Source organism: Ceratotherium simum, chromosome 25 (genome assembly GCF_057802395.1).
Source record: "Ceratotherium simum simum isolate JZ-2026a chromosome 25, ASM5780239v1, whole genome shotgun sequence".
Taxonomy (NCBI): Eukaryota; Metazoa; Chordata; class Mammalia; order Perissodactyla; family Rhinocerotidae; genus Ceratotherium; species Ceratotherium simum.
Window position 1 is genome coordinate 15,926,324 of NC_141924.1, and position 20,695 is coordinate 15,947,018.

The 20,695-nt window shown below is 47.4% G+C and overlaps 1 protein-coding gene across 6 annotated transcripts in view; it reads left to right on the top strand.

Annotated features, from left to right (window-relative positions):
- LARGE1 (LARGE xylosyl- and glucuronyltransferase 1) overlaps positions 1–20,316 on the top strand; it is a 529,018-nt gene extending 508,702 nt beyond the window's left edge. For all 6 annotated transcript variants that reach the window (XM_087448983.1, XM_087448982.1, XM_087448981.1 and 3 more), the window contains 3 exons: positions 10,890–11,036; positions 16,211–16,406; positions 18,712–20,316. In XM_087448983.1, the coding sequence (XP_087305109.1) occupies positions 10,890–11,036; positions 16,211–16,406; positions 18,712–18,909 (541 nt within the window). In that variant the 3' untranslated portion in view covers positions 18,910–20,316. The remainder of the gene's footprint in view (positions 1–10,889; positions 11,037–16,210; positions 16,407–18,711) is intronic.
- The last annotated feature ends 379 nt before the right edge of the window (positions 20,317–20,695 follow it).

A 20,695-nucleotide genomic window follows, 5' to 3' on the forward strand; every position in this document is an offset into this window, starting at 1 on the left:
GAGGACGGGCTATGCAGGGTGTGCCTCCACAGTTATCAGCGCAGATAACAAGCACAGCTTAACTCAGTTCTTCCCTCCTCTCTGCCCTGAGGTAGGCTGCTAAGTCCTCAGAGGTGTTATTCAGATGATTTCCCATTGCTCTGGTTGAAAGCCACGCTTACATCTAGAACTACTGAAGCTAGGTAGTTTAAAGGTGTGTGGTGGGCAGCTGGAGGCAAGGGGGCTTCTCATAGCCTTGCACACGTGCACGTGCACACACACACACCCTTCCTTGCCCCACACTAGTTGATAACATCTGTGGCCGCATTAGCCCTGCCGCTTACCATCTGCCAGCTCGCTCACTGGTTCAGTTTGCTCCGTGCCCACACACTAGTTCTCGGAATAAGCTGCAATCAGAAAAGTATGGGTGAATCTCGGACCCATGCTTTTCTCTTCAAACAGGGATCACCCCAATGCCCATCTACTCCTTGTGAGCATCACAGGAGAATGTGCATGACCTACTGTCTGTGAAGGACCAAGGAAGGAAGAGACACATGGTTACAAGGGGCCTCCAAGGACCAGGAGCTGTGCTAATAAGCCCCGGACAGATGTTATCTTTTTGATGGCAACCTAGTCAATGTTAAGTGCTTTTATTCCCATTATACAAGTGAGAAGATTAAAATGCAGAAGATAAATTTGCCCAAAGGTCCTATGTATTTTAAGTGGCAGAACTACAATTTCAACCCAGCTCTCTGTCATTTACAAAGGACCCTCTTTATAGTACCATCCTCCCTCCTGCATATGACTACTACGGATTGATTGCTTCATTCCCTGTGCATTTATTGAGTGCCTACTGTGTGCTGGCACTCTGCTGGCGCTAGAAACAGAGCCATGAACGAGGCTCGTCCCTGACCTCAAGCCTGGCAAAGCTGATAGGTACATAAGCATGTCATCTGCGTGTTATTACCACCGCTGCCACCAGCCATCCCCAGTGAGCAAAGCAGTCCAGGATGAGCCAGCCCCAAAGAAGATGCAGGTCCCTTGTCAAGGGGGACACATCAAGGCCAGCAAAGGTGGACCAGGGAGGTGCAGAGGCAAGCTCCTCTCGTTGGCTGTACACAGAGTGATGAGTGATGAGTTCTGGGGCTTCTGAAACAGACGTACACTCCAGCACAAGTTTCTTTCCCTCTTCCCATGCCCTCTTAATGTATCTTTCCTATGAGTGAGTCCCAGGGAACTTGTACAAGAACCGCTTGGACTTCTTACTACTCAGATTTGATTAAACAGTGGGATCTCTGACATTTGATGCTGTGGAGCTGGGCTGTGGAAATCCAGGGCTCTGAGAGCTGACGAGTCTTGTTCTCTCCTGGCATTCTGACAGCAGCCCCAGTGCCTTCAGCTCATGGTTCCCAGCGGTTTGTCACTTGTCTGCATTGGCCTCAGCCACTCATTGCACCGCCACAAAGAAATCAGCTCAGCCAATTCTGTTACAGGAGCAGAAGCTCACATGGGCAGAGATCGAGGATCCCCCACTTCTGCTCAAGGAGTAGAGGCAACAAGAGGTACCTGAATGGTAACCAACATCGAGAGGGCTGATGCACAAAGCAATTACCCTGATCCAAGCTAGAGAGAGTGGGAAGATGCTCTCCAGAATTCTGGGGTGGTGTTCTCAAGCTAAGAGCAGAGGGAGTGGTCATTAACACCAAATGCAGAGCGGAGTGAAGAAAGATGAGAATGGAGAAGTCGATTAGATTTGACAGTGATGGGGACATTTTTGACCTTGGCCAGATCCAAGGAGTCAATGGCAGACTATAGTAGTTTGAGAAGCTCATGGGCAGTAAAGAAAGGAAATTGGCAGTGTAGGAGGCTCAGTAAGCCAATAGGTCAGTGCACATGTCTCTGCATTTCCAAAATGTAGTTAGCTGCTACGAGGTAGCGTCCGCCATGGGGATGAGATTGCCGTTTAAGGAGCATAAGCACGCAGACTATAGCCCCCTGCCGTCACCCTCCGTTCCATTCCTAACCACTCTCGCTACCAGCTGCCTTGATCCATGAACTCCAAGAAGCTCGTTGCTCCAGGTGCAGATTCACCATATCAACAGACTTGGCCCAAATAGATCCTGTGATTACTGATCTTTCCAGGTTTTTTCTAAGCTAGTGCAGCCTTAATTAAGACAATAATGATTATTATCATCTGATGATGATGATGGTAACTACTAGCTGTTTATAAGGCAAATTACATAAACTCTCAGAGTTTTAATGTCTTCATTGGTAAGCTGGGAGTACTAGTACCTTTGTCATAGGTTGCCATGGTTGAAGAAGTAATGCATAGTGCTTGATACTGAATCCACAAAAGCACTTTTTGTTATCATTATTGACCACCTACAATGTACCAGGCACGATCTAAGAAATTCAGTTTCCCCAAATCCTATATGCTTTCTTATTTCCAAAGCTTTGCAAATACGTAGAACCCCTCTGCTTCTTAGGCAGAACAGTGGTAGGAAGCTCTTCATGACTCGGCACCAGGGAGCCCTACGCTTTGAGCTCTGTAAGGACAAAGGTTATATCTGCTCATTCAGCTCTGGACCTAATAGCTATGCCTGGCTTCATGAATATTCATTAATTAATGAATATATTATCTTAGTTCTCTTAATAACCAAGTCTGTGAAGTATTTATTATCATCAAGATAAGGAAACAAAAGCCCAGAGAGTTAAGAAAATTGCCCATGATTACACAATTAGTGAAGTGATGGAGTTAAGATAGAATCTACATCATCTGATTAAAACGACCATGCTTTTTCTCGCTCTTCACCCTCCCTTCAAACTGGCATCCCTTTGAAAGACATCCAGCCCTCAAATGTGTTGGGAAATGTGTGTTAGTTGGCTCCTCTTGAAACATCAGTATATCTGGCGACATTGATTCCGTGATCCCACATGGCAGCCACGCAGCTGGACGTGAAGAGCACAAAGGTGCGAGGCGTGGACTCCCAGTGCATCCCGTCCCTTGCTCTGCTCCTCCCTTTTGTCCCCCCAGCACTGAAGCCTGGTGTCCCCCGCCATCCATCATCCTGTGCCCCCCGGGCCCCGCAGCTGTCTGAGTTTGCTCCCTTCCCCCCCCAGTCTAGGCAGATCCAAACAGGAGATAATTCCAAAGCCACTTCTCCCTGTTTGAACGCCACTGTGCTGTCTCATTTCTCTTTACATCAGAAGTAGATTATTTTTCTAATTGTGCTTTCTGAAGACAACACCAACTTGGGTTGGCCATACCAAATCCACACCAAGTGAGCAAGGAAGAATTTGTTTCAGGGAATTCTGAGTAGAAGAGAATGCAGAGGAGTAGAGACATGGAGTTGGTTAATCCTTTGATGGAAACTTCAAATCCCATTTTCAGGCAAGTTGTGACCATTTGTGGGCCCCCTAGAAGTGTCTAATTGGAAAACATGGGCCTCTTCTCCTAGCCCCTAGCTCATTGTTAAGCAGAAGATGTTAGTCATAGGGTTCTATTTATTTCCTCTCCTGGGGACCTCATGGGTCAGTTTTTCCAAATCTCGAATCACTTATGATGAAACCAGATGTTCTTTACAGCAAAGGTACTTATCACACAAGGTGGTATATTTTTGCCATATTTGTGAGGTTCCCACTTCTCGGTCCATTATCCTGGCCTCTCCAAACATCCCTGCTTCTGCCACTGTGGCCAGCCCCCATCTGACCACCAGCGGGCATTCAGGATGGGGAACGAGGGACCAGCATGGTGACATGGCGATTCAGCCTGTCCTTGTGTTGACTTGGTTTGTTTCTGCAGAACGAGGGAGATGCTGCTCTAAATGGCCATTGCCCGCACACCTGCCCATTAACTGGTCTTGGCTGGTGCTTTAGGTCCTATTCCATGTGCCAGCAACCAAGGAAGAAGCCACCAGTGACCTCCACGTTGCCAAAATCCGACGGTCAAACGCGGTTCTCATCTTACTTGACTTCTCAGCAGCATTTGACTGCTGATGACTCCTCTTTGAGATGCATTTTTTTCTCTTGGCTTATAGAAATACGTCACTGTCTCCTGGTTGTTTTTCGACCTCATTCATCCCTCCCTGTAGTTCCCACTGCCAGCTACTTCTCTTCTCCTTCTCCCCTCACTCCCTTGGGGTTATTGTTCAGTCTCATGGCTTTAAATATATCTCCCACTGATCCCCAAAATATCTCCACCTAGCCCTGTCTCTTCACGTCAAAACTCACATGTCCAACAGCCTTCTCAATGTCTCCGCTTCATTTTCTCATAAACGTCTCAAATGAACTGTTCAAAACCTAAGTCCTGATCTTCCCCAGAAAGTCTACTCCTCCGTGCCAGTCGATGGCAACTCCAGCCTTCCCGTTCTGTAAACCAAGAGCCTTGGTTTATATGCCCCACATCCAGTGGATAAGGAAATCCTGTTGGCTCTAGTACTAAGCCAGTTCTTATCTCCTTCACTATTACTATCCTGACCCAAGGTATCTTACCTATATTACCTCAAGGGCCTCCCCGTTGATCTCCCCACTTCCACCCAGGCAGTACTACAGTCTACCATCAACACAGCAGCCAGAGGGATTCTTTTAACATGGAAAACAGATCATCTCACTCCCTAGGTCAGAGTTCCCCTGTGGCTCCCCATCTCACCAAGAGTAAAATCTCAAGCCCTTTGTGTTAGTTTCCTGTGGCTTCTATAACAAATTCCACAAACGTGGTGTCTTAAAACAGCACAAATGTATGATCTTTCAGATCTGGAGGTCCACACTCTGGAAGGGGTCTTACAGGGCTGAAATCAAGGTGTTGGCAGGGCTGCATTTCCTGGTGACTCTAGGGGAGAATCTGTTTTCTTGACTTCTAGGGGCCACCCACAGTCTTTGGCTCATGGCCGCGTCACTCCAGCCTCTACTTCCATCATCTCGTCTCCTCTGACACTAACCCTCCTGCCTCCCTCTTATAAGGACCCTTAACAGTTACATTGTATCCACCCAGACAATCCAGGATAAGCTTCCCATCTCAACCTCTTCCACTTAATCACATCTGCAAAGTCCCTTTTGCCGTGTGAGGTAACATAGCCACAGGTTTCTGGGATTAGGACATGGATATCTTTGGGGGGGAATGTTCTTTTGCCCACCACCGCCTTCAGTGATCTACAAGGCCTGTATGATCTGCAGCACTCCCTCTCTCCCCCATTGCCTCCTGCCCCATTTCTAGGTGGCCTCCCTGTCCCTTACTGTGCTGTTGTCATTAAGGCCTTTGCACTGACTGTTTCTTCAGCCCAGAAAGCTCTTGCCCTAGATCACCACATGACCTGCTCCCTCACCTCCTCCAGGTGTTTGCTTAAATATCCCCTTCTCCACGAGGGAGGCCTGTCTGGACCACCCTATTTAAAATTTCAGCCCATTTCCTCCTCCTGGCATTGCTGATGCCCCTTAGCCAGCTCCATTCTCTCACAGCAATTCTCACTTTCTGACATACTATGTAATTAGTGTTCTTATTATCTGTCTCCCTCTCCACTATGTCATCTGCATGAGGGCAGGAGTTCCTGCCTGTTCTGTTTACTAATGGATCCCAAGTGCTTACACCGTGCCTGGCATGTGGTGGAATGAGTGAGGACATGAAAAAATGAAGGAATAAAGTGGTAAAGTCAGCCCTGGCTGGACCTTGGACGGTGGGGAAAGGCCAGCGTTGGCGCCAGCCTTGGGGACCACAGTCAAGGCAGCACGAAAAGATGGGCAGGCAGTCCTAATCACGGCCAACATGGGTGGAGTGCTTATTCTCTGCCGGGCAGTTTAAGCACGTTACATATGGGGACTCATTTGATCCTCACAAACACCATCTGAGATTAATGCTGTCATCACCATCCCCATCCTCACAGATACAGAAACCGTGGAATGGAGAGGTGAGGTACTCAGCCAGGATGCAGACCTCAGCAGCCTGGCCCCAGAGCTCTCATCTTTACCTGCAATGAGAGGAAGTTGTAAGAGCCATGCGGTGCATCCTTGTTCCTTATTTCTCTGAGACATTTTCCCGTAAGCTCTTCAAGCCGGGCACCTGGGCTGTTTCCCTGGTGACAGAGACTTGCCTCCAGGGCAAAGGATGGAGTTAAAAAGACAGAGCAAGAGAGGCAGGGGATTGTGTGTGTGCATTTGTGTGTATGTATGTGTACACGTGTGTACACGCACGAACCACCGCCAGGATCAGTCAGTCTTGGGGTTTGGTAATTTTAAACACCAGGAAGCCCATCTACCAAACAGTCCACCCTCCCGTGCTGTTTCTTTGACTTAATGCTGAGCCCCGTGAAAGCCTACAGTCTCTGCCCGCCTCCTCCCTTAGGTTGGCGTAAGAAGCCTCGCTACTCACTCACGTTGTCTCCCCTGCTCACAAGCTTCACCAGGTGGGAGCAAAACAGGCTATGAGCTATTCGCATACTTAAGCAAGTTGAGAGGAGAGGCTGGGGGAAGAGGATGCACAGTAGGGGACACTGGGGGACTTTGAAGATGGACACTGCCCGGCTCACAGTTTTCCCTCTGGTCAGCTCCGCCAGACTGGAAGGGGGTGAATTTACCATCAGGAACACCTGAATTGTCTTTGACATGAAGAGCGACTCCGAGTTGGCTGGAGACTGAGATCTAATAAACTCTGTTTCCATCAACAAGCAGCTAGCAAGTCAAAAATCTATCCTGGCTGTAAGCAATCTGTTGCCTTTTCTGAATCCTCTGCCCTCGCCCATGCTCTTGCTACAGGCCCACCAGTAAGCTGAGCCCGAAAGGGGAAGGGGGCTCATTTGTTAATCAGTTATTCTAAGTCAGGCCCCGTGTCAGGCTCTGGAGTCAATATTTAATTTCATCCTCACGGCAACCCTGATTGATGAGAGAGAAGCGTTGTCATCTCCGTTTTACAGATGGGGAACCTGTGACCAGGAGTAGTTGAGCATCGTGCCCAGGGTCTTAAGAGAGAGTGGCAGGCAGGATTGGAACCTGGTGCTGGCTGGCTCTAGGTCACTTGTATTTGCTGCATTCTTCGTTATACCAGCAGAGTTCTGAATTACTTCAGTAGATACCTAAGGTTTCTTTTAAGAGTTCCTCAGTCCAAAAATGTTGTGATAGGTTTGTGAATATTTTTGAAGGGGTCTTGGACAAGAAGCAAGGACAGTGTATCAGTGAGGACTCTTCAGAGAAACAGAACCGATAGGATGGTTGGAGGGATAGATAGTTATTTTAAGGAATTGTGGGGACTAACAAGTCTGAAATCCACAAGACAGGCCAGCAGACTGGAAACTCAGGCAGGATTTCTAAGTTACAATCTTGAGGCAGAATTCCTTCTTTTCCAGGAAAGTTGGTTTTTGCTCTTAAGGCCTTCAACTGATTAGATGGGGCCCACCCACATTATTGACAGTAATTAAAGCCAACTGATTATTAATGTTAATTACATCCATAAAATACTTTTACAGCAACATCTAGATGCGTGTTTGACCAGACAGCTGGGCACCATACCGTAACCTAGTTGACACATAAAATGAACCATCACAGGCAGCAACCATCATGTATTCAGTGCTTAATATGTGCCAGGCATTGCACCAAGCACTTCCACGTGCACTTGTGCTTTCCCTCATCAGAATATTTAACAAGAGCATGACCTTTGAGATTCAGAATGGTTAAAGTGACTTGCCCAACAGGAGGAGTGGAGTCAGAGCTAGAAACCAGGTTTGTCTGATTGCTACTACACCAGACTGCCTTCCAGAGTCTTCAATTTTAATCAGCTAGGTTTAGCAATCTAAGAGGGATGAATGAAGAGAGCCAAAGTCACTCAGGTTGTCAGGGCTGGCTCCAGACGTCAGGTCCCTTGGCTCCTATTCCTGCCTTCTCACCTCACCATACCCCCCTCTGTTCCCAGAAGATGTTGCATTTGAAACACTCCATCCCCTGCAGGACTCACTTTCCAGATAAATGGTGGCAGCAAATCATGTAACCCTAAGTGGTCGGCACGTACTAACAGGACACAGTGCAGAAGAGCCCAGGCTACCACTGCCATCTCAATGAGAGATGTGCTCAGAATCGGTACCCTGAAACCACTTTATTGCCGAAACAACTTCATCATGAGACCCATTCAGGACATGAGTGTGGAAACCTCCTCGAACTGAGTCTGAAGTAGACCTGTCTGGTGACAAATCCATCTTTGTGGCAGTTTGTGTGTCCGTGAGATTAAAGGGAACTTGTAGGAAGTGCTCCCGAATCTGATGCTCCATATGCGGAGGGAAAGAAGGCTTGCTAGGACTCCATTTTGTGAGGCGTGCTGCTTCCTGGGTCTGCTTACTCTGGGCCTTTTGCAATATATTGGTCAGGGTTGTTTGGTTGCAAGCAACAGAAACCAATGGTAGGCAGCTTAATTAAAATGAAAAGAAATCAAAGGAAAACAAGACAAAAAACAGTTGAGTGGCATTTCTTATGGAATCAAAGTAGAATCTGGAAAACCAATCCTGGAGATCATAATTAACCCGGGCAGCTCTGAGCCCCTCTGCAGCAGCAGTTCAGAAGCCTCTAGAGTGCTGTCTTGACATTAGTGCAAGTCAGGTCTTTGTTTTCCAATCTCTGCATCTCTGTTAAAATTACCAAGAGAGAAACTGATTTGCTCAGCTTGACTCAAGTGTTGACCCCAGAACACTCTGCCCTGGCCAGGGCTTCATGTAGGGCAGCATAGCTCTGGGAGCTGCCCCTGTGTGCAGGGGCTGTGAGAGGAGGGATCATCTTTGAGCAGGGTGCTCCAAGAAGTGGCTACGATACTAACTGTGATAGTGGTAGTAGTTTGAGGCTTATATGGATAGAGACATCCACGTTTATAGATCTCTGTATCTGGGGTGTGTGTGTGTGTGTGTGTGTGTGTGTGTGTACACTTGGCCCATTCTCTTCATAGTTCAGCCCTCCTAGCCTCCCACTCTATTTCCATAGCATTCATATCTTAAAACAACTGCAATCTTGGGCTTCAGCGTCCTGAGACATTTAAGACAAGAATGTAAGTACCAGGCGGGAAGTGACTTTGGCTGTTTTGTTCACTCTGTGTCTCCAAGTGCCCAGCCTGGGGCCTGGCCCACAGTAGATGCTCAGTGATGGCTGAATGAGCAGCAATCACCCCTCAGTGCTGGGACCCTCTCTTCCTCCTCCCTGGTGGTTCCAGGGTCTTTGCCATCTGGTGGGTCCAAGGATATTCCATAGACCCACGTGTCCCTTTCCCGACACCCAGAATCAATAGATAAGGTAACACCTTTCCTGGAGGAAAGGTGATGAGCCCCAGCTCTGCCTGTGTCTAATGTAGGATTGATATGAATGCCTGGCCATAGATGAGGGAATCTTGGGTGTTGAAAACTATGAAGTCATTGTTCAGAGAGACAAAGGGGGAGAGGAATGCAGGCCAGAACAGGCTGACTCAGACCTCTGGTCCTCCAATTGGCTAAGTATAGCTCACCCAGATTCTATCTTGGTGTCATCCTTTATGAATCTCCCCTGAAATAGTGACATGAGGGCCATTTACCATTTGGTATATAGTTAACGTGAGCATAATTATGAAGAGTGAACTACAAATGATATTCAGAGGATTCCGGTCCATCTCTCAACTGTCCCCTCTGCAGTGGGAACTGGTGAGACCCCTTAGTCAAGGGTGGTTTCCGAGAGCTGTCCTTATTCTGACCCGGTCCAGGTTCCCCGTCATCAGTCGTTGGTACTAAACCCGGCTGATGTCCTTCTTGCATTGCCGCTCTGCTCTTGTCCTACCCCGGCTTGGGCTGTTGTAGTTACTTCGGGTAACATGACTATTCTCTGCAGACCAGCCTTAGTCTCTGTTTATGCACAGGTTCAAATTTTTGTTGAGTGCAGTGACTTTACTAATACAGCAGTAAGCAGTTGTACTGCTACAGAGGGCTGCTTCTCCCAGTATTTTGCAAAATGCCTTTCAATGCCTCGCATTACCCCCAGGGAGACTGCTTTCTCTATTTCAGAGATAACAAGCAGATGGTCCATGCTGGCACCGAGACCTAAGGGTCAGTGGTCTGAGCAGGAGGCCAGAGTGAGGTAGCAAGGTCATGGCCAAAAGAAATCACGGAAGATCAAGCCAGGAAGTCACGATAGCACTGGTGTGTTATAGTGGCCATTTGTTGCTACAAGCCATGTGCCAGGTGTGCCAAACAGTGTTTATATTACCTTGTTCATTCTCCACAGCAGCTCCAGGAGGGAGATGTTCTTGCCCCATTTTAGGGAGGAGGAACCTGAGGTAGTGTGAAGCTAAATTACTTGCCCAGTAAGGCAAGAGTCATAAAGTGACAGAGCCAGGATTCAAATCCCATCTGTGTTCATTACAAGCCTCATGCTCTATGGCCCTCTCCAGACCTTTCTCCCTTTCCGAGTGATGGTCACAGAGCCAGGAACTGGCAGATAAATCCAGAAGGGTAGGAGCTGGGTCTCAGAGGAGCAGAGCAGAAGGCCAGGCTCAGAGGCAGGAGTGAGTGGGAGGATGGAGAACTTTCCACCAGTAAGTGGGATACCAGCACTCTGCCGTAATGGGTGCTGGCTGCATGGGTGGGTCTGGCTGGTTTAAAGGCTCGGGGTCTGAGGACTCACAGAGATGGGACCCGGAAGTGCCCAGGTTGGTGATTCTTTTGTCAGCTTTGTGTCCAGCTGTTCCCCGGTGGGCAGCGGTGCAGTAGGAGTGTGTGGCCAGCCTGGTGGACCCAGCAGGGTCCTCCAGGAGACCTGCCTTCTGCACTTGGCTCTGACAGTCGCACACACTGCGAAAGGGGGGAAGGGTCCCCCAGCCCCTCCTGTCTGGCCCGCCCTCCAATCCATCTCCAAGAAGACTCTGCTCTCTGGCCCAGGGGCAGCAATTCTAACTCTGCATCCCTCTGCCTGCCCTCCCCTTTCAGGAAGTCTGTCATCCAGCTTGACCTCGCCAACACCAAGAAAGCGATGATCGTCCCCGCCTTCGAGACGCTGCGCTACCGGCTCTCGTTCCCCAAGTCAAAAGCGGAGTTGCTGTCAATGCTGGACATGGGGACTCTCTTCACATTCAGGTGAGGAGCCCGCACTGCTGGCCCCTGGGGGTGCCCACAGGCCTTCTCACTCCTGGAAGACCCAGACGCCAAAGCTCTGGGCCCAGAAGTTCATTGCTAGCCTTAGGCCATTTTAAGGCCAAAAAAAGCACCACTGCCTTAGAATATTCTTTCTCTTCTCACTTGCCAAGTACTTGCTTTGTGCATGGGTGAGAGACAGCACATGTCCACATGGAAGGGTAGGAATTTGGGTGGGGAGTTCATCAGTCGAGGCTCCTGGTCTGCATTCTCTCTTTCAATGGCTTGTTCATTCATTCATTTGGTAAGTGGGTTGCATCCTGTTAGCACCATGGCCTCTGTTTCCCTTTTCCTATTTTTGTGACTGGTCTGTTCTCCGAGGTCCTCAGGCCTGGGGTGGGCAGCAGTAGCTTCAACAACCAAAGTCATTAAGGTGACTTCAAGGTTGGGCACAGCAGATGTGGAAGCTGACTTTCCTGTTGCCCAAGTGACCATTTAAAACGAACCTCTCATTTTCCTGATTTCCCAGGCCCCTGAGTCCTGCAGGAACGTCCCTCGGGAGCTACACTCCCACCTGTCCAAAATGCCCAGGGGGTCTGTATGACTGCCCCAGCATGAATGGGTTCCGTCTCCCGGGACAGGCCTCCGCGTTAAGTGTAGCACCCCTGGGGAAGTAGGGTCCCGCCTGGTCTCTTGAAGAGCAGTCTGAAGAGGGCACCGTTGCTTCCGTATGCTCCTATTTTAGAGAGAGGCCTCCATTTCAAACAATGCAAGAACGGCCAACGCTTCCTTAGAGCTAAAAAACATACGTTTTTAGGCAATCTGATTTTTATTGAAAAGATTGTAACAGTAACTGAGGTTTTCATTCTACTATTAAGTTACTATAAATTTCTAGAAGGTTTTCTCAAGCAAACTTTATTGTGTGAAAATAACTTTATGAGATAGGGTATTGATTCAACAATTCGGAGAGTATCCCTTGTCACATTTTATACGGATAAAGAAACTGAGGAGTGGAGGGGTCCTAATGGAACCAGGACTAAAACTCCAGCCTTCTTCCTCTATCCAGAGTTCTGGAAAGTGACCTGAAAGAGTTAATCGCCCCACAAACCAATCCTTCTTTGTTTTTGGAAAGAAATAATAGTTACCATTTATTGAGTGCTTAACATGTGCCGGGCACCGTGATCTGCTCATTTAATCCTCACAACAAATCCACGAGGCAGGTACTGTTATCCCCATTTTGCAGATGAAAAATACTGAGGCACTGAGAGGCTAAATAATGTGCCCAAGGACATACAGCCGGTATATGGCAGAGCCTGGGTTCAGCCCAGGTCTGAGGAACTGCAGAGCTCTGAACAAAATACCACTGGACCACTGATCACAAGTCCTGAATTTTCTTACCAATCAGTGTTTGAAGATGTAGGGAAAAATTGAGACTCTGAGACCAAACCTCCGTCTGAGTCTCCCACAGACGCCATAGCCTGGTGGCTGAACACCTGGCAAATTTCCAAGGCCTCCTTCCTTCTGTCTTCATCCCCAGATGATTTAAGAACTCATTTCAAGGCCAAGTCTGTAGGCCTGAGAGCTGGGGTGTGTCCATCATTGCTGCTCTGGCCAATAGTTTGCAAGCTACCATGCCAAGTGCTAAATTAGAGACCTCCCCTCCGAGAAATTGCATTTGTCACCTTCCCTCCAAATGACGAACTTTTAAGCCTCCTGGCAGCTGAACCTGCTGCCCACTGCACTTGGCATGAGGAATTGTCCACACCCCTACTAATCCTCTAGGGCAGCCATTCTCAGAGTGTGGTCCTGGGACCAGTAGCATCAGCATCCCCTGGGAAGTTGTTAGCAATGCAAAGTCTCAAGCCCCATTTCAGACCTACTGGATCAGAAACTCTGGGGGTGGAACCCAGTGATCTGACTGTCAAAAAATAGTCTTCCAGGGGATTCTGATACACATTCGAGTTTGAGAACCACTGCTCAAAGCCAAGTGCCCCAAATCTCTTCAAAGTTGCATCCTACAAGGTGCACCCAGGACACCTCTCTCATCACTGATTTTTTTTTTGGAGGCTACCTAGTGTTGCTGGTCTCAGAGAGCAAGCCTTGGAGTCCTCTGTCTACTGGTCTGAGAGTAGGTTCCTTGGGCATTTTCAGGCCGTGCCTTATTTTAATGACAGGTCAGCTGTAACTTCACCATGTTCTGTGCTGACCAGCCACTCGACGTGGTGTCCGTCTTCCGGGCTGAGCGAATGGAAGCTGCCTCCCCACCCAGGGGAACAGAACTGACCCAGCTATCCCTGGACTCCCCCTCTCTTTTTCCTTCTTTTTCACATTATAATAGGCAGAGAGTTTAGATTCTAAAGATGGAGGACAAAGAAGATGGCTGTCAATGCATTGATGTCGCTGAGAATAAGACCACCATGAATTACAAAAAAGTGGAAATAATAAGGAGACTATCTTCATTTTTTGAGGAATTACTGTATATCAGTCACTGCTCTAAGTACTTTATGTGAATTAATCCACATAATTGTCATAAATCCATGAAGTACGTATTATTAGGATCTCTGTTTTACCAAGAGAGGGAAGCAAAGGTACAGGGGGGTTCAGTAAGTTCTCTGCACCTGTTGAGTGACAGAATTCAAAGCCAGACAGGCTGGTTCCAGAACCAGTGTTTTTAGCCACCTCGTTACGCCGCCTGTTAGGGAAGTAACATTTATTGAACACGTGGGTGGCAGCACTGTGCCAGGCTCTTTACAAACATTTTCTCATTCAAGCTCCTCGCGGTTGAACAAGGTATTCTTTTCCCCAGTGGACACACAAGAGGAGAGTAAAGCCTGGTTTAAATGCTTCGTTGTATGAGGTCCACAGCTCTTAAGCAGAGGAGACGGTATTTGAACCCTGGTGCAGTGGCTCCACGGTGCTGTGCTTTGAACCGAATACACGTTCACAGCCATTGGTTGCGCTGGGCCAGTTCCGTCAGAGGTGTCAAATGTTAAGACTGCCTGTTCCACAAGTTTGCGAATGGGAAATCATCTCCTTCCAGCCTGATTTTTAAATTAGTCCTGACATCTTGCACTATCCCGTCTTCTCATACTCCGTTGAAGTGGCATTACTCCACCTTTCCTTTTTCTTCCACTCAAGTGAATTGGGTTTTGGTGGAGGTTGCTGAATTGGTGGAGCCGGAGATTCAAGTCCCTGCCTTCCCCCAGCGTGGCTGTCTCACCCAACAGCACAACTTACTGAAAGTCCACCCGTTGGCCAACACCCATTCAGCCACACCGGACGGTTCCCTGAGGGTCCAGGAGAAGTCCAGCCTCGGTGGTGAAGGAGCAAAATAAAGAAGCAGCCACATCCCCAACTGGAGGGCTCCACTAGCTGCATTGAACACTCACTCAAAACTCACTTGTTTTGAGAGCCTTCCCCGAAGCATAGATGGAACCCAGGACTACAAGCTCCTTTCTCCTTATAGCTAAATTGTTGGGTTCCCATCCTTCCCTCTTGCTTTCATTTTATGAAGCTTTTCTTTCTAGAATGTTCTTTTTCCCTAACCCACTTCTCTTGGGCCCTGTCTGCTGCTTCACTAGATTTCCAGCCTCCTGCCATCTCTTTGTAGCTTCCAGAGGCATATTCCTGCCCCACTAACTGGCTTCTGTCTTAGGTGCCTCTCAAGTTTTTAGTTTATACATTAATTCAACTTAGTGTACCATCATTGACTAATTGCTCTATGTATAGGCCAGAGAGTGTGAGTGACAGTGACATATAAGAGACATAATCCAGCATAGTGGTTAAGGGTCCTGGCCCTTAAGCCAGGCTGCTTAAGTTTGAATCCCACCTCCACCACTTACTATTTGTAACTTGATATTAGGTAAGTTATAAGAATTTAAAACTATAGGTACAATATTTGCAATGTAACCAGTATGTGATAAGTACTTAATAAATATTAGCTTATTATCATTATTGTTTTGGGTATTCATTTTCTATTGCTGTATAACAAACTACCACAAATCTAGAAGCTCAGAACAATACAAATTATCTCACAGTCTCTGAGGGTCAGAGGTCCGGGCACAGAATGGCAGGATTCTCTGCTCAGGGTCTCACTGGGCTGAGATCACGGTGTGGACAAGACTGCAGTTCTCCTCCAGAGCCTGTGGTCCTCCTCCAGGATCACTGGTTGTTGGCAGAAGTCCTTTCCTTATGCTTGTAGGACTGAGGTCACCGTTTTCCTGCTGGTTCTTTGCCCTGTGGCCCCCATACGCAGCTCACATATGGCTCTTTGCTTTCTTCCAAACCCAGATCTAAAGGTTCACGTGATTAGGTCAGGCCCGCCTCAATAATCTCCCTTTTAAATAATCCAAAGTCAACTGATTAGAAACTAATTACACCTACAAAAATCCCTTTTGCCGTACAATGTAAGATGATGACAGGAGTGATCACCCTCACCGGTTCTGCCTCAAGGGGGAGACATTATGCAAGGGCAGGGTCACTGAGGGTCATTTTAGACTTCTGCCTTCCACAGTGGTCTCTGGTAGGAATAACTCTGGTACAGACTAACCTGCAGTTCCGTATAAATGATACAGAGCACTCCAGGAGTTCACTTACCCTTTCATAGTGAGAGTCTCCTCGTTAGCGAAGGATGTAGATAACCAACTAGATTTGTTTCTTAGAGCTGCCATAACAAAATACACAAACTGGGTGACTTAAAACAACAGAAATTTATTCTCTCACAGTTCTGGGGGCCGGAAGTCCAAAATCAAGGTGTTGGCAGGTCCTTGCTTCCTCGAAAGGCTCTGGGGAAGAATCTTTCCTTGTCTCTTTCTAGCTTCTGGTGACTGTTGGCATGTGTGTGCATCACTTCAATCTCTGCCTCTGTCTTCACATGGCATTCTCCCTGTGTGTCTCTGTATCCAAATTTCCGTCTTCTATAAGGACACCAGTCTTTGGATTAGAGCCCACCCTAATCCACTGTGACCTCATCTTGTTTACGTCTACAAAGACCCTCTTTGCACACAGGTCCCATTCACAGGTACTGGCAGTTAGCACTTGAACGTATCTTTTTGGGGGACACAGTTCAACCCACAACAAGGACTTTGTCAGCATATAACTTTTCTTCCTCCAAATCAGCAGTGTTTGGAAACTCAGTTCCTTCCCTCCCCCCAATGGCTTTTCTCCACGTGTCCCAGGTACCATGTCTGGACGAAAGGCCACGCACCCACAAACTTCGCCAAGTGGCGGACCGCCACCACGCCTTACCGGGTTGAGTGGGAGGCTGATTTTGAGCCATACGTCGTTGTGAGACGGGACTGCCCTGAGTATGACCGGAGGTTTGTGGGCTTTGGCTGGAACAAGGTGGCTCATATCATGGAACTGGATGCACAGGTGAGAAGAATGGGACATCATGGACCTGGTGCTGGGGGTTAGGGGTTAGGGAGGAGAGACATAGATCTTACAGCTGAAAGGGGACCTTGGAGATAAGAAAACAGAGACCTAAGAGAGAACAAGACGTGTTCAGGGACCTAGAGTCAGGATGTGGCAGTACTAATTCTTGGGGCTATTGATTCCCAAACCATTCCTCTTTCTTCTACCCTTGGGTGAGAGTTGGGTTCCTGGCCAGGACCCAGGCAAATGGGAGTGTGCTGTAACAAACCATTTCACTCCCTCATCCTCACTCAACCCAGTGATGAAGACGAGCAAGTGATGCCCATTCATCACTTTGCTTGTGAGTCATATAATTGACACACGGCATTCTAGGAGTTCTGTATAAATGACACAAAGCATACAGCTAATTGTTCCACACTATAACTAAAAGAGTGATGATTTTTAGGCTGTATTTAGTCATGAAACCCTTTCATTCATTCAACTAATACTTACTGAACACCTGCTTCAAAAGGAATCTCCTGCAGAATTCTAATAGGTTAAACCAAGGGTCTGAAAATTTTTCTGTAAAGGACCAGATAATAAATTTGGGGGGCTTGGTGGGGCCTACAGGTCTCCTTTTCAACCACTCAACTCTGCTATTGTAATTCAAGTATAGACAGTATCTAAACAAATGGGCGTGGCTGTGTTCCAATAAAACCTGATTTACAAAAACATGCAGTGGCCAGACATGCCGCAGTTTATGGACTCCTGTGTTAAACAAACAAAAGCAGAGTTAGCTGGTTAAGTTAGAGACGGATGCCTGGGCCCCTCAACCCCACCCTTTTTTCTCTTTGTATGCTCTTCTCCAAGGCACCTCCTCATAGAGCACCTCAAATTCAGGTTGGATGCTCAGTGCTGGCTGGCTGCCCTGAGTGGTCCCAGGTGGTTTTAGTAAACATCTAGGGTTGTGAACCACTGATGTAGATAGAAGGTTACAGAATAGTGTCCATATTTAACAGTAGAAAGCGTGGCCTTTAGTATCTGTTTTTTCAATAATACTTGGAGACGGGGCAGTGCTGCTCACAGACAGAAATGTTTAGTCTGCCTTAGCTTCTGCTTGAAAGAAAAGGAATGTTGTAATATTCATGCTTCCAGCAATGTGGTGAGGTGAACTGGTTCAAATAAAGTTAATTTCCCAGCACCAAGATCTGGGCTGTTTGTTTTCAACAGTGACAGTACTCTTGAAAATTTGGTGCACATTTTTTTTCTTTGCCAATAGCACATGCCAAACATAATTTTACCCTTTCCAGGGATTTAAACAAATAATGAGTAGACACCTGACAGGTAATCCAGCCACACCTGTAGGGGCTAGTGGCATTGGTAGGGTTCTCCGTCTCCACGTGGAATGTCCCAGACAGCTAAGCTCTGGGAGTCGCTGTATTTCCTTTTCATGATTTTTCTCACTCCTTCCTCACCATCAGCTGTCATTTTTTGCTGCTGTCAGTATTCCTCCATCTGTAACAGCTACCTTTCCCATCCTTATGTTCCCTTTATGAGGTTATTCTGATCTGCTCTGAGCCTGGAAACTGATGACCCAAGTTTATCAGACACTATGTCCAAAATCAGAGCACATAGATTCTGAGTGGAGGTGTACTAGGTTGTCCTTTGGGTTATGTGTCCTAAATTTGTGTCACCTATTTTGGCTATTTGGAGACCTTTTATTTTTGGTCTGAGTTTTTATCTATATTCTGCCAAGTGGAGGATACCATATGATGCTGTGACTTGTAATAAGGTTATATAGGTGAGAGTTTTGTTCTCGATGAGCTTCAGTCCAGTGGAACCTTTTTTTTTCCGTTATTTCTTTTTGTCCCCTCTTTTTGTACTGATCTATTGAGTCTGTCAGATCTCATCAAGCCCTACGAGAAATCACATAAACAGATGTCGTTTAATTGAGCAAGAGAATCTCTCATGGCTTACGTCATTCTCGAGCAACCACATGGGTGTGTGCTCACGTTTATCAAGAACCTTTTATGGGCCATGAGCTCTGCCCAGCACTATCCATACATTACTGGTCATCTTTTAAGGTAGGTGTTATTCCTTTCACTTTATAGGTGAGACAACAAAGGCTCAGAGAAGTCCAAGGTCATGGAAACAGCCCTGAACCATCCTTCTCCACCATGGTTGTGCTCTCCATGGTGCTGCCCTGCTTGTTGGTGTCATCCCCCACTTCGTTCCTTCACTTAGCCATTCGATCATCCACTTGGGCATTCATCATACGTCACTGAAGGTTCTTGCAGGTACTCACACTGCTCTTATCTTCCTCCAGGAATATGAATTCATCGTGCTCCCCAACGCCTACATGATCCATATGCCTCATGCCCCCAGCTTCGACATCACCAAGTTCCGGTCCAACAAGCAATACCGCATCTGTCTCAAAACCCTGAAAGAGGAGTTTCAGCAGGACATGTCCCGCCGCTATGGCTTTGCCGCCCTCAAGTATCTCACGGCCGAGAACAACAGCTAGCACCAAGAAGCCCACGGCTAGGGGGAGACATTCTCAAAGGGGAGAGCCACTTGCTGTTGGGGGCCCAGCCTTCAAACTCAAAATTGAGCACTGCTTTTTTGGTTTGTTTTTATCTGTTTCTTTGGCCCAACAGAGCTGCCCTATTACAGAGATCTGGGACAAGGATCTAACCAGCCCCTCTCTGCTCCACGACCTGGCATCCCCAGGGTGTGGAAAAATTGCTCATCTACACAGTCTCTTCAAGAATGGGACATTCTTGGAGGAGTAAGAGCAAGCAAAGGGGTTGGCCCACCACAAAGCCACACAACCAAGCCGGGCTTCGGGATGTTCTCGTTGCTTTTTAAGAAAGGGAAGTCAGGGTGCTGGGGGTTAGCCATCCCAGGAAATAAAAGCAAAAATGCCTCTTCATTCAGAAGAAGCTTTCTTCTTTTCCCTGCAATCCAGCTGGGTATCCAAGGGGAGGGCAAAACCAATGATCAGAACCAACCATTTGGAAAAACCCAATGGGGACGTTGTACCTGGTGGGACCTGGAGGTGGAATTGGTTGGTTCTTTATCCTCAAGGTCACTCTTGTTTTGTTTTGACTTGTTTTTGTGTTGGGGGATTTGATTTGTTTTTGGTCTGGAAATCCAAAATAGAAAATCGGATCTTTTAAGGCTCTGGAGGACAAATCAGGTCCACAATCCACATCCCTGTATGAGCAGTGGTCCAGCAAGGAGCACAAGAGTCTTCAGCCAATATCTAAGCGTGGGCAGCTTCCTTCAGGACTGTCTGAGGCCCCCATGACCTCGAATTCCCAATCTCCAGAATCCAGGGGCTAAGATGGGGGCTGCAGAAACACGAAGACCAACTGCTTTACAGCCGGTCACATTTTCTATTGGCAGTGACTGATTCATGGGGAAAGGGCTTTGAAGGGACTGTTTCTGTGCACACGAAAGGTACGAACCTCGCAGGCCTTTAGAAGAACTTGAATCATCCATGCGAGCCCAATTCTGAAGACTCACATGTCCCTTCCAAGACCTTCAGGAAGAGCATGTTGGGTTCCTCTGTGTTCACACCCACTTCGCTGCAGCTGGGACGAGGTCACGACCTCAGGCTCCCTGTGGGACCTGTCCAAGGGTAGAGGCAAGCACCTTCACCATTACACAGATTGAGGAGACACTGGACTTTTTACCCATTTTCTTGAATCTTCAATATTAATGTTGTGTTTACATTGATGAGAACAAGAGTCGTGCCCTACTCTCTACTGGGCTGTTTGTTCTGAGTTGCAATGTGGCCGAGAATGCTGCATTCCATAAAGGAGTACGGACTGTTTCTTCCCATTCCCCTCCCACTCTTGTAAGAAGCTGCCGAGACACACTTCAGTGTAGAAAGCAAAATCGATAAACGACAACTTTACATTTTGTGTGCTCGTTTTATTTTTCTCATCATTTAAACTTGCATCTTTTTTTTCTCCTGGCCTGAGGTTAGATCTCTCTTTATCCTCTGTCAAAGCATCTTCACATTTTCCATTTAGCTTCTGTCTCAGCACTGAAGCCAGATGTTTTATATACCAGATGTGGGCTAGTAAGGTAAACCATGGTAATCAACAAAGTGAACACCCCCGCACTTTGTCCTGGTGGTCATATGAAACCCTGCAGCAATCTGGTTTATGAGACCCCTCAATATGTTATGTCTCTAGTGGATCTTTCACTCAAATTTATGGAAACATTTAGGAAAACTGTTAGGACTAATCTTCACACAGGTGTAGATAAGATTATGTGTGTGTGTGTGCATATATATATGC